Raw genomic sequence first — 16,274 nt, 5'->3', positions numbered from 1 at the left:
AGTTCTGGATTGCCTCCCCTCATAGCCAATAGAGATACAGTCTGAACAACTATGGTAGGCAGTTTATCAGATTTTCTGATGCTGATAACCCTGGTCTCATCAAAGTTGCTCTAGCACATCAAATAAAAAAAATACCTTCACCCTTATCTCAGAGTATAGAAGGATACAGGAGGCTTTATCACAAGTGACTTCCCATAATGCTGCCTGCTCTACAAATAAAGAACAAGCCCAGCTGGTTTAGAAAGGAATTAGAATCTGATACTAAAATGCTGGCAACAGCAGAGAGCTGCAGAAATACTGCAGAAAATGGGAATGAAATAATAAAATAATATGAAATAATATTGAGTTATCCTGTGGGCTGTAACCTCCACCCAGCATAATGAAAATGGTGCTTAGTGTGCAAGGCAGGACAGCAAGAGCAAAGATGAGAAACTTCAAGGAAGGAGACAGGAGATGTGCAGATGTATCAGGCCTTCAGAAGGTCAACAGGCAGCATGGAAGGAAGGAAGAAAGGTTGTGTTTAAATAGAAAACACTTGAGCATCATTGACCTATCCAAGCTGACTCTGTGCTATTACCTTAGAAATGAGTGAAAGCAAAGATCCTGCAAAAAGAAAAGATGAACTCAGAGATGCTGCACTGGGGCAAGAAAGCAAATCAGTGCAATGCTTCCCTTCAGACTGAAAAGGGAAGCTGGGCAGGTCTGTAGCCTTCTACAAGTAGGTTACTTGTGAGTAGCACATGGAGTAAACTGTGTGTACAATAATGCCTGGTGCCTTTTGGCTTGAGTGAGATAATACAATATAATTTTTTTTAGCAGATGGAAGGCCAGAGACCACTTGGAAGAAGGAAGTTGCTGACTTATGTCTCTGCCTCAAAATATTTTTTCCCATTCTTTTGCCAGAGCCAGAAAAGCAACAGCTCCTAAACTTCTGTGAACATCAGCCCCACAGCTTCCTGAGCAGCCTACAGGCATTTTGGCAAAATTGAAGTGCTGCAAAAGGATTTTTTATCTTCTCTCTTTTCTTGCCCCGGAGACAAGGAAAAAAAACCAAAATGAAACAAACAAACAGAAGAAAACAATGAAACTGAACTGGTTAATTTTCATTCACCTGTTCCTCTAGAAAACTTCTTTCTTCTAAAATATGCAGCCCTAATGCTGATGTCATTTATCAGCAATAAATATTGACAAGGAAAGAGGAGGGACACACACACACACATATATATATATACATAACCCTAGTGAGGAGAGTCTCTCACTCCTGTAACTCTTTCTAAAATACAGAAAGATTCTGGCTGGACAAAGGTAACGTATGCAGAATTTAATTTCAATATTAGAGATTTTATCTATAGAGTATTGACTGTGCTACAAAGCCTAATGTGGTTAATATCTAAGTTTTACCAAATGTGATTGTTAAAAGAAAATGTTTTCTTATCATAATCCCAGAGGAACAATTTAATGATAAATTGTATCTTCTGTTTTTAAAGCACAACTTCCACCTGTGTGTGTGTGAGAAATGGCTTCAGTGAAGTCTAATTCTCATCTTTCTTTAGAGCAAAAAAATATTTTGACTCACAGGTTTCATTCTTCAAATGTGAACATATATTAACCCATTTTGCATGAAGGTGGTCAGTCATAGGAAATGTTTTTTGTAATGTCATTTGAATTTTTTTTATGTTGAATTTATTCCAGATGATCATTGGTAGAATATAGCACTACAACTGAAGTCAGAATTTTGGCACCTAGAAATTTTAACTATCTGTCCACGCTTTCAGGTATAAGTGCTACTGAAATGTCTATTTTATCTTATAGTATGCTGTAAGTAGGTAGTTTGCATTTTCTTAATGCAGAATGATTTTTTTTTTTAAATGAAAATAGAAGATGTAAATTCAGAGAAGGTAGGAAAAAATCTATGAAAGTAACAGAAAGGACAAATATTTCCACTCATATCAACTTTCAAGCTCGGTATAAAGTTGAAAGCTTTATCATCTGATAGGAAAAAGGCTCAGCTGAGGAGTAAAGCACCAACACTAAACACAAAAAGCCTGGACTGTATTTTTCAAATTATTTTTCAAATGCAGCTTTGCTTCTAACTTTTTAGCTTTAGATTTTCATGGTAGGGGCTTTAGGGGTTTTTTGATTGTTGTTTCATTCAATGAAATTTGCCATAATGTCCAGTCTTCAAGCAGATTTTCCTACTTGTTCTTCTAACCTGTTAGAGACCAGAATGGACAGAACTTGCTTCTTAGTGAAGATGAAAATATCAGAACTGCTGCACACTGGCAGACAGAGTCACAGCAAAGCACCTGAGAAGAAAACTAACACACTTTCTGTACCACCATAATGATTCTTTTAATTACTCTCATTATTTTTCTCAAAATAAGTACTAATTCCTGACACCAAAAATGTAGCTTCATTCACTCCCATAGAATACCAAGTGAATCCACTGACTTCAGTAACATAAACCCAACATAAATAAAAGGCAGATAAGATCAAAAATCAACAGGCAATTTCAGGAGTCAAACAACAACCAGGATATGCACAATGCTCTAAGTGCCATCTACTCCAAGTCATCATTTGAAGGACCAAGAAATATCCATTCTACTCAGTGAAAGAAAAACAAAATGTAAATTATTTTTCTGGGCCCCTGGTAACTTGCTGTTAATTTTTTTGAGCTGTGAATCCACCTCTCAGTTCCTGCCAACAGAAAAAACCCTCAGCAGCCTTTCTTACCTCACTGAATATCAAAATGATTATTTAATCAGTTTTCTGAGATGGATGGGTGGATTGTTTATATTGTCATTTTATAATAAGGGTTTTAACAGAACTTATCCAAATAGTTTCACTATCAAGGAGAATTTCTACCCCTGACCTGTACAAGGTAGTTGTACCCATTCACCATCACCTCACACTGACTCACTTTTAGCACGTTCAGCTGTTTTAGGCATCAACAAGAATAATTTTCTCTGCAGCAGCCTTAACTTCACACCAGTTTTGTATCTTATTGACATTCCACAGAACACCATAAACTCTATGAAACAGAAGCTAATGGATTTTGGGTTGTTTGTTGTTTGTTTTTCTTTTTTCTCTGCAGAAATGGGTCTGTTAACTGCAATCATTTTCCTGGTTGCTTTGCTGCACCAATCTGATGGACAGGTAGGAGCATTCATCTATGCAAAGAAGACAAATCTGAGCATATTGTGTAGATATCCTAAATGGTATAGTCTGGTCTAGTGATCTCTAGAGCCTTACAAGTCAGGGTTGAAAACATTGTTAACCTGTTAGCATAAGACATTAAAGATGAACTCTTGTTTTCCAGGGATTTTTTTTTTAAATGAAGATATTTCTTCTCCTTGTAAAAATATTCTTCACTTCACAAGACTAATTTTAAAAATTCATAGTCCCCAAAAATGTGAACTTAAGCTTGTATAAAGTTGTTTAATAAAGTATCACAATTCTAGTCCTCACCTCTCCATAGAGAAAATTAATCTTGTAGATTAATTAATCTTGTAGATTAAGATGCAGATATCTGCTATGTAGGCACTTAAATATGAGCTTTTTATAAATATCTGCTTATTAATGAGGTAAAAAAAAAGAAAAAAAAGAGTACTTCAGGGATGCCAATCATATCTTTAATAAATTTTGGGTGAAGTGTGTTCTGCCTGTTTCCATTTCATGGGTATAAACACCAGCTTAAAATAATTGGCTGAGATTTGTCTTAAATGTAAATGTCTTAAGTTAAACAAGATGTAGAACAGCAGGGCTGTTCTTCTTAGGGTTGAAGAATGAAGAGATCTCTGAAGGCAAAACAGTTGGATTCATTTATGCTTATGTTCTGTAAATCAGAATTTAGTCTCTCTCATTTTATGCTTTCCTCATTGACCATAAAGGCAAACTGAGATGACTTTTAGGTATTTATACCTATGCTATAGGTATTTAAAATTAAATAAGCTGAACCAGTCCCTAGATAAAAGGCGATCACACCAATAGCAGAAGTCATCTCACTGTCTTAAGCATCAAAGTATTAGGTGTCCAGACCTTTGTCAGGCTCTACAAACAAAGGAAGGAGAAAGAAGCACTTGTAGAAAAAATTTCTTCCAGTCCTAACAAGGAGTTCAGGTTTTGAGGAATGAATTACCTCTGCTCTCTCAAGTAATGAGAAAGAAAGTGCAGATGTCTAACTTAGACTGAGATGTCTCATTTTTAGACATAATTAGGAAGAATCGTTTTCTGGGGAATTCTTTTAGTTTGCAAACTCCAACATAAGTACTGCAATTCTTTTTCTCTGCAAGGATTCATGACTTGACATCCCTAAGTAAGAGACAGTCTGAATCCTCCATTGCTTTCTTGACCTCTGGTATTTTAGAAGATGGTCTGAAAACACTCCTAATTTCTGATCCACATACAACTGACAAGAGCTTGGAGCTTTTTTACTGCACACAAGAGGTCAAAGCCAGACTGGAGATTTGGTTCCAGAACTAAGTTTTCTCCATATTCCATCTGGGGACAACTGAGGGTAGAATTCCTACCTCCAGATTTCACTTAGGGTCACATATCCTAATGAAAAGTGCTGCTCAAGTTCAGAAAGGAATAAAATAAATAAATAAAAAATCAGCAATTATAAGAATATAATCAATAATAAAGGGAAATATGGAAAATTCCAGTAAGCTTTACTTTGACAAGGAAATCATAATCTCTTGCTTATTCAATTTCTGATAACTGGAACTTTCCTTATTATTTTTTCAGACCTTTCAGATTAAACGAGTCAACACTCCCTCCCTTCCTTATTCTAAATCTCAAAATCAGAAGCAGATCCTTGAGATGCACAATGAAATCAGGAGATCTGTATTTCCCACAGCCAGCAACATGCTGAAAATGGTATGTTATTCATTGCTATTAACTTGCTTTCCTCATCATTAGCAGAAGTTTGTAGCCTGAAGAACTCACACTCAGTGAACAGAGAGGGCAGAAAAGGTGCTCTGGGACTGAGATGAAGAAAACAGAATTTTATCCCTTTTTTCTTGGGTCTTCATTCTTAATTTGCACACCTTGATACTGCAAGCACTTGTAAAATTATTGAAAAAGTCTCAGATGGGCTTCAAGTCTTATCTAAAACCTCTCTCCTAGCCAACATGTCTTAATTTCTCCACTTAGAAAAACTTAATTAAGCAACATAGGAACTGTTCCATGCATGGCTTAATTTGTTGATGGGAACCATGATCACAGGATTGCCCCAACCATATTTACTGCTGTCAAACCCACACTAAAATAACCTGCACAGTGAACCACAAGTTCTTGCCTTATTGTTGCTCATTGCAATGGACAAGCACTGCAAGACTTTTTGGGGAAAAAAAAAACCAAACAGGGGGTAAAGTGCAAATGGCAGTGATGGATCTTAAATTATGGATAACACTCTTTAGGTACCAGCAGTTATCTTAGAAAAGAAACATGATGAAAGAAAGGGTAGGTGAAGCAAAGGTGGAGCAGGAGCAGGAGCAGGAGCACACATCTGAATTTTGCTCTGTCAGGGGGCAAAAAAGACAAAGATCTGCAGAACCACTTGTCCTCAACTGAGCCTCCTTTACTCATTACTGCTCCCATCCCTCTCCCCCTGATATTCTCCCCTGATAGACTTTGTTATCCCTATCCCTAAGCTGATGGGCTGGTATATGTTTTATGGTTAAATCTGCACAGGGAGACTTGCAAACATTCCCCAGGTTCTAAGTCCACTTGGTGTCCATCATTACCTCTCAGCTGCACCTGGGCTGAAAATCTCTTTTAAACCACAGAGAGTCTGAGTTACCCTGCAAAGGTAGCTCAGATACACAGCTAAAAGAAAGGAATAATGTGTTATAAAATCCCTGTTTATCAGGACTGTTGGATACTGTGCAGAATAACCTGCTCTGCAGCATTTAAAAGCTGAAGAAGAAATGTGGTGCCCATTCCCCAGCAGTGGCACAACTCTAACTCTTGCTGTCCCTCTTATTTAAAACCAAAGTTCTTGTATTCTATGAAGATCTGAAACTAAAACATGACTGTCTAGGAAAATAACTTTATCCAAAAGCCTTCTGTTGAGGACCATGGAAGCATTCACCACACCTGAGGTATTCCCCATTTTTTTTTTTTTCAGGGTTTGCACTAAATTCTCTGTGACCTGGATGCTTTTTTTTCTTTTGTGTCTTTCAGGTGTGGAATGAGAAAGCTGCCAAAAATGCTCAGAAATGGGCAGATAAGTGTGGGATGAAAATCAGCCCAAGAGATCAGAGAGTCATTAATGGTACACGACAGAAACAGAGCCTAAGCTCATCAGTTAATAACAATTTGCAGATGACCCTTGTGCATGTGAACTAGAAATAAGGATAACTTTTAATCTTCTGGGTAACTTTTGAAGGCTGTTAAACACAAAAAACATCATCTTTGTCAGAGAAATTCCCTGAAAAACAAATTGTTGGAAGAACATGCCTGTTGAGAGACAGGCATGCTCTGGACTTCCCCTATTTTTAAATTTTGTTTAAGTATCCCCTTTTGGTTCCTGTCGGAGACAATACAGCAAATATAGGTCTGTTGGTATGGCTAAGAACAAATATTTTTGTGAAACTACACATTTTGTAGTGAAATGTGTAGACAGAAATCTCACCAAAATTGGTAACTTTTCCTGCAGCTTTCGAGGATCATGTGTAGAGCCCTCTTCTAAAAATCACAGGGCAAACTGGTTGAAGAGATTTTTTTGAGATGTACCTCTCTGTCCTACCTCCCACCTTACAGCTTGATTTTCTCCTAATACAACAACCTTACTTCTATTTCAGGTGTCACTTGTGGTGAGAATATTTTACTGTCCTCTAACCCAAGAACATGGGCTGACACAATTCAGAACTGGTACAGTCAGTCCTCCAATTTCAAGTATGGATATGGAGCAACTTCAAAAAATGTCAATATTGAGAACTATACTCAGGTATGGAGAACTGAAACAAACAGCAATGATGTGTTCAAATTACAGGAGTCCACTTAAGGGAGATGATTCTTATTAGATTAAAAAAAATCACTGTCATAAAATCACTGTCATTCATCTCTGAGACAAAGATGAATGATAAATTAAAACATTTTTTCATCTAGTTCTGAGGCAATAGAGGTAGTATTTTGGAAGAGCCATCCAGAAGAAGAGTGTTATTTTGTAGTAAAAAAAGTTTATTACTATTTAGCAATAAATATTTTCTACATGTGGATTGAAATACCTGATAAAGAAATGTCAAAACAAATCATCTATGATTGAAACATTTTAATTTAAACTTCAGTATCCTGCCAGCAACTGTGTTCAAAAGCATTTTTAAACTGAAGGACATGGCTAACTCATTATTCCATTTATTCTTTCTGACAGCTAAACTCTAAAAATAAAAGCTAAATAATGAAACAAAACAAAAAAATTGCTTCTGGTTCTGATATATTGTGAGATCCTTGATGAGAATACCTGACTCTGAAATAATGGGTTTAATTTTTATTCTCCAGCTAATCTGGTACAACAGTTACCTGATTGGGTGTGCAGTTGCCTACTGTCCTAGGAATCAGTTCAACTACTTCTATGTTTGCCAGTACTGCCCTGCGTATGTACCTCCTTCCTTTTTACTCTTCTGAGATGCAATAATCCTGGATCCCATCTCCTGTGGTCCATTGCTCATGTGTAGGATAAGATTATTAGAGTTTATTTTAATAATTTCTAATTTTGAAAATGCCAGTGTCAACTCTGGGCTGAACATCAGGCTAAGCAGTAATATTTTATTTCAGATTGAAATAGAAATTAAGAAATGTTAGCATACAAGCAAAGAAAAGTCTGTTTCTGGCAGAGTTGAGTAATATGAACATAAAATCCTATAACTTTGACCACAAAGAAGAAAGTCAGAGGCCAGGTGAAAGCCAGGAGAAAATGAATATTCAGAGGGGTAAAGGGCACATCAGAAACAGCTGCACGTCAGAAGGCATCTGCTGAGGTTATGGCCTTATGAGCTGTAAACAGTCACTTGAAAGCCTTTAGAAAATCAGAACTGATAATGTTACACAAAAGCAAATAAACAGTTAATTTTCTTTCTCTAAATCTTACTGTCCCTCCTCTAGGAAAATAACTTTATCCAAAAACTTCTAGACGCCTCTCATGACATAAATTCTTATAAATGGCTCAGAGCTGCCCTTTGGTGTTGTTTTATGTTGTATTTCTTTCAAATTTCAGAGGAAATAATCCAATGCAGATTGCTACACCTTACAAAAGTGGACCAAAATGTGCAGATTGTCCTGGCCACTGTGACAAAGGGCTTTGCAGTAAGTGAATGTATCCTACTCCCTCCCAAACTTTGTGCTTCCTCAGATTGTGATGTTCTTCCTTTGTAGCATTTTCCTTTTTTCACAGTTACTTATTGCTGATCTGGATGAAATGGAATTTTTTTTTTGAAAATGCAGAAATATTAGACTTGGTTTTCAATAAACACTTAACTATTTTTTTTTTCTCTTTTTAGCCAATCCTTGCAAGTATCAAGATTCTTTTGCAAACTGCAGAAATCTGAAAAGCTTGTTTGGCTGCAACCATTCACTGGTGAAGGAGAAGTGCCCTGCTTCCTGTAGATGCACCACTCAAATCATTTAATGTCCTGGTTCATGTCACCATAGCTCCTTACTTAACAGGAAAGAGCAGAGCTCACTGGGAAGTGAATTCACTCTCAGTGCATCAGCTCGGATTGACTCATAGGCAACTTTTTTTTCTGATATCTCACCATTACTTCAGTCCTAAAATAGTCAAAATAACCTCTGATGTCATTTTAGATGTTGTGGGAATGATGCTTAAAACACTAATATGTTACTGAAAGATTTTCCTTCCAGTGAACCTTCTGCTACTTCATTTCTTTTCAAACATTTTAGGTTTTTTTTACAGAATATGTTAAATGCAACTTAGATTTCTTTTGTTATTTTTTCTTTTATTATCATGGAATGTATTCCTGCAAAATAAATACATGATTTACCACAAATTCACCGGCAGAGATTTTCATTGAAGTTATTTATAATTCATTATTTTATTTGGAAAATTCCCTGGGGATATTTCAAGGCTCCTTGATACTTCATGTGTGTGGGGATGAGACTGGAAAGGAAAGATGAAGCAAAAAGTGATGGTGTTTTTTTTTTTTCACAGCCAAAATAAGATGCACCTGTTGAATTTACCAACTGTTACTCTGTGGCCTACACACAAAGTTTCTGATACATCTGTGTACACAGGTGATAAATGTTAATTTCTTTTAATATGGTATTAACAGTCAAAAAATGGTAAGGTTTTTAAAAGCATTCATGCAAAGAAAGGTATCTATATCCCTTCCCAATCAGTCCCTCACTCTCTTGTAATTCGTATTGCAGTATGTAGAAAACATAACAAAACAAAATAAAACAAATAAACAAAATAATAATTAAAAGCAAATAAACAACTAAACAACCACAATAAAAATCAGTAGATCCAAATACTCAGAAATCTCCATCAAAACATCGGATTTTCTCCAAACTTCACAGGAAACATCTTAGTGCTGATTCCGAGCAGTGCCCACCTCTAGGATCTCTCCAAGAGGATTAAGTTCAGCTGAGGCTTTGGAATAGAATCACAGAAATTTTTTGATTGGAAAAGATCTTTACGATCATCAAGTCCAACTACTAACTTAGCAGTCCCAAGTCCATCACTAGAACATGTTTCTCAGCTCCACATCTACACAGCTTTTAAATATTTCCAGGGGTGGTGACTGCACCCCTGCCCTGGGCAGCCTGTGCCAGGGCCTGACAATCCTTTCAAGGAAGATTTTTCTTGTATCCAATCTAAACCTCCCCTGGCACAACCTGAGACCATTTCCCCTTGTCCTACTGCTTGTTACTTGGGAGAAGAGACCCCACTCCAATCTCCTTTCAGGTGGCTGCAGAGAGCAAGAAGGGGATTTTATTATTATTCTTAACTTTAATCATAAGGTAGATACAGAAGATCTTTATGCTTACACATTACAAACTTTTGCTGAGTTTAGAAAATGAGCAAACATCAGATAAAAGATCCTCTCACTGAAGAGAAAAGCTCCTTCTTGCTACCCTTCCTCCTGATGCTTCTCCCAGGTGATGCATCCTGATGCCACACACTGGAGTGTCCCACCAAACCTCCAGCTGCTCCTCAAGGTGGGTGCTGGTGTCCCATGGGTCTTGAGCCACATCCAGCAGCCCTGAGCAGGACTGATCCCACTTAGCACCTTCCTTCCTATCTGTGACCAGTAAAAATAATTTTCTCCATGGGACTGCAGTTCTGGTAAAAAACACAAGAGGGTGAAAGATACCCAGCCATCCAGCTGCATCACTTTTTCAGTTTGCTACCTCTGCAAAGGGCTCCTCTTTTTACTGAAAGTTCTGGGCTCAACCTAGCCTGATTTTAATACTTGCTGGCCCAGAATTTCTTAGCTAATCCTGGATAAATAAATAATCACTAGGTACAGAAACCATTTGGTAGCAGTTTCCTCCCCTCCATTGCTTCATTCCAAGTTCCTATCATGTTAAAACAATTTATACCACCAAATTAAAGCAATTTATGGTTTCAAGGATATCAATGACCAGTTACAGCCTTGATTTTGTACCTGCATGGATCTGTTTCAACATCATGACTCTGACAAGGCTCCTGCAACAACAGCAAAATTTTCAGAAAGAGTAACAGAAACCCAAGCTGGGTGAAAATTTCCCGAGAAACCTATTATTTTCCTCAGAAAATACTATTCCTAAAGTGCCAGTTCTCTTACAGGAGGATACATAATTTTGCAAAACTCTCAGGACATTTTCCAAGATTTATTCTGCTTTCAATTAAGGAGATGGGAGTTAAAACTCCTCCTATACAGTTTCTCTTTCCTCACTCTCTCTATGGGCCAATGAATAGTCAAATTATTTTATTTTCAGGGATTTCTGAGGAGCTCCCTCCCCATGGAGCCAACTTTTGTGCTCTGGATATCAAGATTTTGAGCATGGCAACAGCAGGAGCTGGAAGAGACTTTCAGCATCCTGAAGTGCCACCCTGGAGCATCATGGATCCCACTGGGCCACTGCAAGCACTCAGGAATTAACCTTCTTACTTCCCAGGGGATTTAAAAAGATTCTGCTTCCCACTGATGTGGAACAGAAGAAATAGAAGGTGTGATGATAATCTGACTTGGATGATCCTGTTTCAAAAACCTCAAGGGCATGTTGGGCCCCTCCACTTAGTTGTTCATGTTGGTGGAAAGGTGCTTCTGAAAATGAGTTTTCCATCCACAGGGGAGGTAAAAGCATAAAAATATGGCATTGACTGAGATCCAGCATGTCAAATAGCATTTTTTTTCCATTGTCTCACTGTATTTTCACAAACATTTATACTGATGCTGTGAAAGTTTTTTTCATTTGTGGTATTAGCACGTTCTTCTTGGTATGTGCTGAAGTTACATCTACAGAATTGTGCAGCTTTTTGGGTGTAGTTCAGGGGAGACACCACGAACACTGACAGTTTCTTACAACTTTTATTCTGTTTCCAGAGACACTGACAAGAAGCACATGTGCTGAGAGATGATAAGGGCAACCACCATGGTACAAGTCTAAGTCTTATCTGTGGTGAGTGATGTAAGAGCTTTTCAGCAGTTCAAATGACATGACAAGGACTTCAAACCCATAGTTTTGAACAAGTGTTAGGAACAAAATTAAACCGCTTTATGGCTTGTGAAGAAAGAACATTTTTTAATATTTAAAATGAGGCAAATGGCAGTAGTCATGTTATCAGCCTCTGGGCCAAGCAAAAGGGGAGATCTTTTACTTTCAGTATCACCAAGTCTTGCTGAGAGTCACAGGCCCAAGTTTTCCCAGGTTTTCTCCATCTTTTGGTATGATAGAGCAAATAACTTCCATAAATCTTGCCCCAGTTGTGTCCTGAGCATTTCACACCAACAATTACTACAGGATAAGCAGCCAAAGATAGGAATTGGAAACTGTAACACATCATCAGAATTTTTAAAATGTTCTTTTGTTAAAATAGGCAACTATTCCCCCTAAACCAAACTGTAGCCAGATGCTTGAGCAAGACCAAGCAGAAAAGGGTCATCAGAGCAAGGACAGGAGGAGGATGCTCCCCACCCCTGGGCTGCTCCCAGTTTTTTTGGGCCAGGCTGCCAAAACTTGGATTCCTTTGAGTGTTAGGGCCAGAGTTAAACCATGCAAAACAGGACATGGACTGTCTCATTAAGAACCTACTTGGCAGCCACTGCCTCCTCTCTGGGCTCCAGGCAAGACATTTCACCTCCATGCCTCACTCTCACCGACTGCAACGCAGAGATAAAGGGACAGAATCCAGCCAAGGGAGATTAATTGAGGACACTGAGCCTATGAAGCACTGAGACCTGTTAATTATAATATTGCTTTTGGTGGCCACACCTCCAGCATAATTATATCTCAGTTTAACTGCAAGTCAAGGGGACACAGGGCACCACGAGATACAAGTGAGGAAATGAAACTCCCTCCCACCCTGACCCTCTGGTGCTGTCTGAACGTCCAGAGACTGATTGCTGAGCTCTTGGGGCTGTTCCCCAGGACTAAAAAAGACCTTCTGATACCCACCTCAATAATTCCAGCACCTGGAATACTGCACATGGCTCTGGAGCTCCCAGAATAACATTTAGACGTGTTGGAGAAGGTCCAGAGAAGGGCTACAAAGATGCTTAGAGGGCTGGAATATCTCTGCTAGGAAAGACAGGCTGAGGGAGTTGGGATATTCAAGCTGGAGAAGAAAAGGCTCTGGGGTGACCTTATAGTGGTGTGACAATCCAAGCTATTATTTTATATTTTGATGGTGAGAAAAAATCAGCCTCTACTCCTAGATGCCACAGGAATCTACAAAAATAACAGGCTTTATGATTTAAGCAAATTACAAAGATTTAGTTCAGGGAAAGGAGACAGTAACACCACCTTTAAAAGAAAAAAAACAAGTTTACAAGATGAGAGATTTTACATAAATTAGTCACTCTGGGGAGAGAGTTGTTAGGAAAAGGAAAGAAAAAACAAGAGAGCAATGAAGTTCTATCACTGTCCGCTGGCCTTGGTCTCTGGCTGTATGTTTGATGTATTTTTAAAAGAGTAGAAAAAATACTGATTTGAGAGACATATTTTATATTTTCAAAGTGTTTACATCAACTGGCTTTCTAGTCCATGAAGGGTGCCTAGAGAAAAGCTGGGGAGGAGCTTTCCAGCAGAGAGGACCATGACAGGACAAGGGGTAATGGTTTTAATTTGAAAGAGAGGATACTTAGGTTAGATACTAAGAAAAAAACTTCATCATGAGGGTAGTAAGACACAGGGATAAATTGCCTAGGGAGGTTGTTGATGCCTCATCCCTGGAAGTGTTTAAGGTTGGCTGAAGGTTGTGCAACCTGGGCTGGTAGGAGATGTCCCTGCCCATGCAGGGGGCTTGGATCTTGATGATATTTAAGGTCTCTTCCAACCCAAACCATTCTATGATTTTGTGAATAAAAAGTCTTGAAGGCTATTTTTATGAAAAGTTGAGCTAACAAATTGGCATGGAAGTGCTCTTGCATACATCAAGGAAATGGCCCATGTTAATTATTCACTGTGCTGCTGATGGGCAACCCAGCACTCAGCACATAGAATAGAAAATGACTCTTTAAAATGTTTACAATCAGATTTGGGAATTTTTTTCACAGTAACGGAAATTACCATTTCAAGTGAAATTACGTTTCTCTTTTTCGTTTTACATCATTAACACTTTTTTGCTTTCTCCTCTTCTGCAACTTCTGCCTAAAGTGATAGGAGTAAAGGAGGAAAACCCAAACTGCCAAACTCAAATCATATTAAAGTCTTTTTTTGTTTTTTTGATAAATTTTGAATAAAACAAAAGTATTCTTAAAATTTCTTAATTCAATGCAGGAATTTTTATTTTAGGGCATGCACAACCACTTACCTATCTTCCTTTAAAAGTACTTTCCCAATGTAAATGTATTCCAGCAAGTTATACAGAAGATAACAAAGGAAGTGTATTTTAAACCACACTATTTTTAAGTAGTGATATTAATAGTTCTTTGTGTAGGCACATATGATAACCCCAGTTTTCCTCAAAGTCAAAAGCTGTTTATTTTGGCAAAAGTTGAAATGCAGCCCTTGCAATTTTTGCATAGGATTGAAAGACTGAGGAGGAAGGGACAGTTGCTGAGCACTACTGAAGCACCAAAATTACACAAAAAAAAAAATTTCAAAGCAAGAATGGTTTCACCTTTTGTTCAGATTTGGCTGTGCAGTTCTGGCCATGGGGTGGAGGAGACTTTCCTCCTTTATCCAACAAGATAATGCAAAAAAAAAAATGCCTCCTGTAATTCTGAAGTAGACTCCTAAGTTAGAACTGGGTTTGGGAGAGGTTTCTGCACAATTGTCACTATTTCTTATGTGAGGAGATGTTTCTTACCATAAGTGCCAAAACTGCTTTTTTTCCCCCCCTTCTTTTTAATTGTCCAGGGGGTAATGCATTAGTAATGCAAAACTAATTGGTAAAAATGAATAAATCTACAAGAGGTGCTCTGTTGATATGTGAATACAGACTTCTCACCTAGAGTTGGAACTGAAAGTGAAGTTCTGTTTTCACCACTTTGAGTCATAAGGCAGTGAAAGTCTAATGATACAAGATTTTAGCCATAAATACTTCCAGCAAACAAGAAGAGCTTAGAAATTGGTTGTGACAGCAGTGTATGTCAGAGCAACTCAGTTAAGATCTGGCAAGATCCAGATGAAAATGTGGAAGCATCTTGTGTGCACATGCCCTGACTCTTCTGGACATCTCTTGGTTCAAGGCAAAATCTGGGTAGCTGAGACAAGGGCAGGAAATGAAGCAAACATCCCATGTCTGAAAGTTTGGTAAATCTGGACACACTATATTCACAAGCTTTTCCAAATGAAAATCAGGTTTTGACTCACCTCCTTGTGATGTTTCCCAAAGCAGGCAATATTGTTGCTGCTGCTGATTCTCTGGCAGCCTTTCCTGGAATTCTATGCCTTTATAATTGTGTGGAGAATTAGTGTTGCAGGTTAAAGAGTTTTATTTCCCACTTTTTGTACCCAGAGGAGGAAGATAAACTCTTTACCCTCTCTCCTTCCTTATGTACCAAGTATATTCTAGTCTCAGAGCTCACCCTGCTCCAAGGAGATATTAAAGCAGCCTTGGTTTAAGATATGTTTATTTTTATTACATATTTACCTTTAGCTCTAAATAACAGGCACAGGACTGTGTGGTTACATTCAGTATGTGCTAGGAGTTGTCATGCCCAAAAAGCTTTTTCCAAAGCTCATCAAGTAGAATGGAATGGGGCTTGGACCATCCTCTATGAAAGCAATAAACATCAGGATGAGTGGAAAACAACACCAATACGGGCCATTTTGACATAGTATTGACCTTAGTATGTCATAAACCAAGCTGAAATCTTTGAAGCTTAGATTAGTCCAGTTGCCCCACAGTAAGAGTCATTGCAGAGCTGTCTAGACAGATCAGTATAAAACAATATAAAAGATTTTTCTCCAGCCTTCTCCCAGTTATTTAATTCTGGTAAGCATATTTTAGGTGCTGTAAAGCACATACATTCCAAAGAATGTGTCATTGAATGAGCTATGAATACTTTTATGTTTCACAGGTTGGTATGAACATCAGAGACTGGAGTTTTCCACTGAAATTTTCCTTAAATGCCCATATTTATTTGCTCTCAGTTCACTGTAGTATTTCCAGTGCTGCCTTGTCCCAGAAAGGATGTTGTATTTTAGACAACAGGTTGGGTTGCAGTTCATTGAACTTGTGCTTGGCCCATTGCAAGGAAATAATAAATCCATCTTGTCAGTTCAATAGCACAGGACTACTGCTGGGTATTCAGTGATTCATTATCTACTTCCTGTTAACTGAAAAACAGCCATATAAATTAATTATGAAGGTCACAATCATTCCTTCCATTTGGTCAGCATTCAAGCTACAAACAAAGAAATCCCTCTTTGCTTAATATTCAGACAACTGTTGGTTGCACACGAGAAAAAAGAAACAATATGGGAGTTTCTTGTAGGAATTTTTGACATACAGATTGTTCTACCTATATTTGTTACTTGTGCCATGGTTGTACTGATTAGAACTTATGGATCAGTGCTAAAACATGTAAAAATTACACAGTTTGTGGTGGTTTTTAACTTGTGGTGTAGCTCACAGTTTACAACATGCATTGAGTCATCAA

At 38.0% G+C, this 16,274-nt stretch overlaps 1 protein-coding gene across 1 annotated transcript; it reads left to right on the top strand.

The window, feature by feature from the left end:
* Positions 1–1,232: 1,232 nt before the first annotated feature.
* Positions 1,233–9,008, top strand: CRISP2 (cysteine rich secretory protein 2). The gene is made up of 8 exons (XM_071742168.1): positions 1,233–1,305; positions 3,095–3,156; positions 4,747–4,878; positions 6,187–6,277; positions 6,807–6,952; positions 7,504–7,598; positions 8,219–8,307; positions 8,502–9,008. The coding sequence occupies exons 2-8, from the start codon at positions 3,097–3,099 to the stop codon at positions 8,627–8,629; spliced, it is 741 nt and encodes a 246-aa protein (XP_071598269.1). The 5' UTR covers positions 1,233–1,305; positions 3,095–3,096; the 3' UTR covers positions 8,630–9,008.
* The last annotated feature ends 7,266 nt before the right edge of the window (positions 9,009–16,274 follow it).

The sequence above is a fragment of the Heliangelus exortis genome, chromosome 3 (genome assembly GCF_036169615.1).
Source record: "Heliangelus exortis chromosome 3, bHelExo1.hap1, whole genome shotgun sequence".
In the NCBI taxonomy this organism is placed as follows: Eukaryota; Metazoa; Chordata; class Aves; order Apodiformes; family Trochilidae; genus Heliangelus; species Heliangelus exortis.
This window is presented reverse-complemented; position numbering and strand designations above follow the sequence as displayed.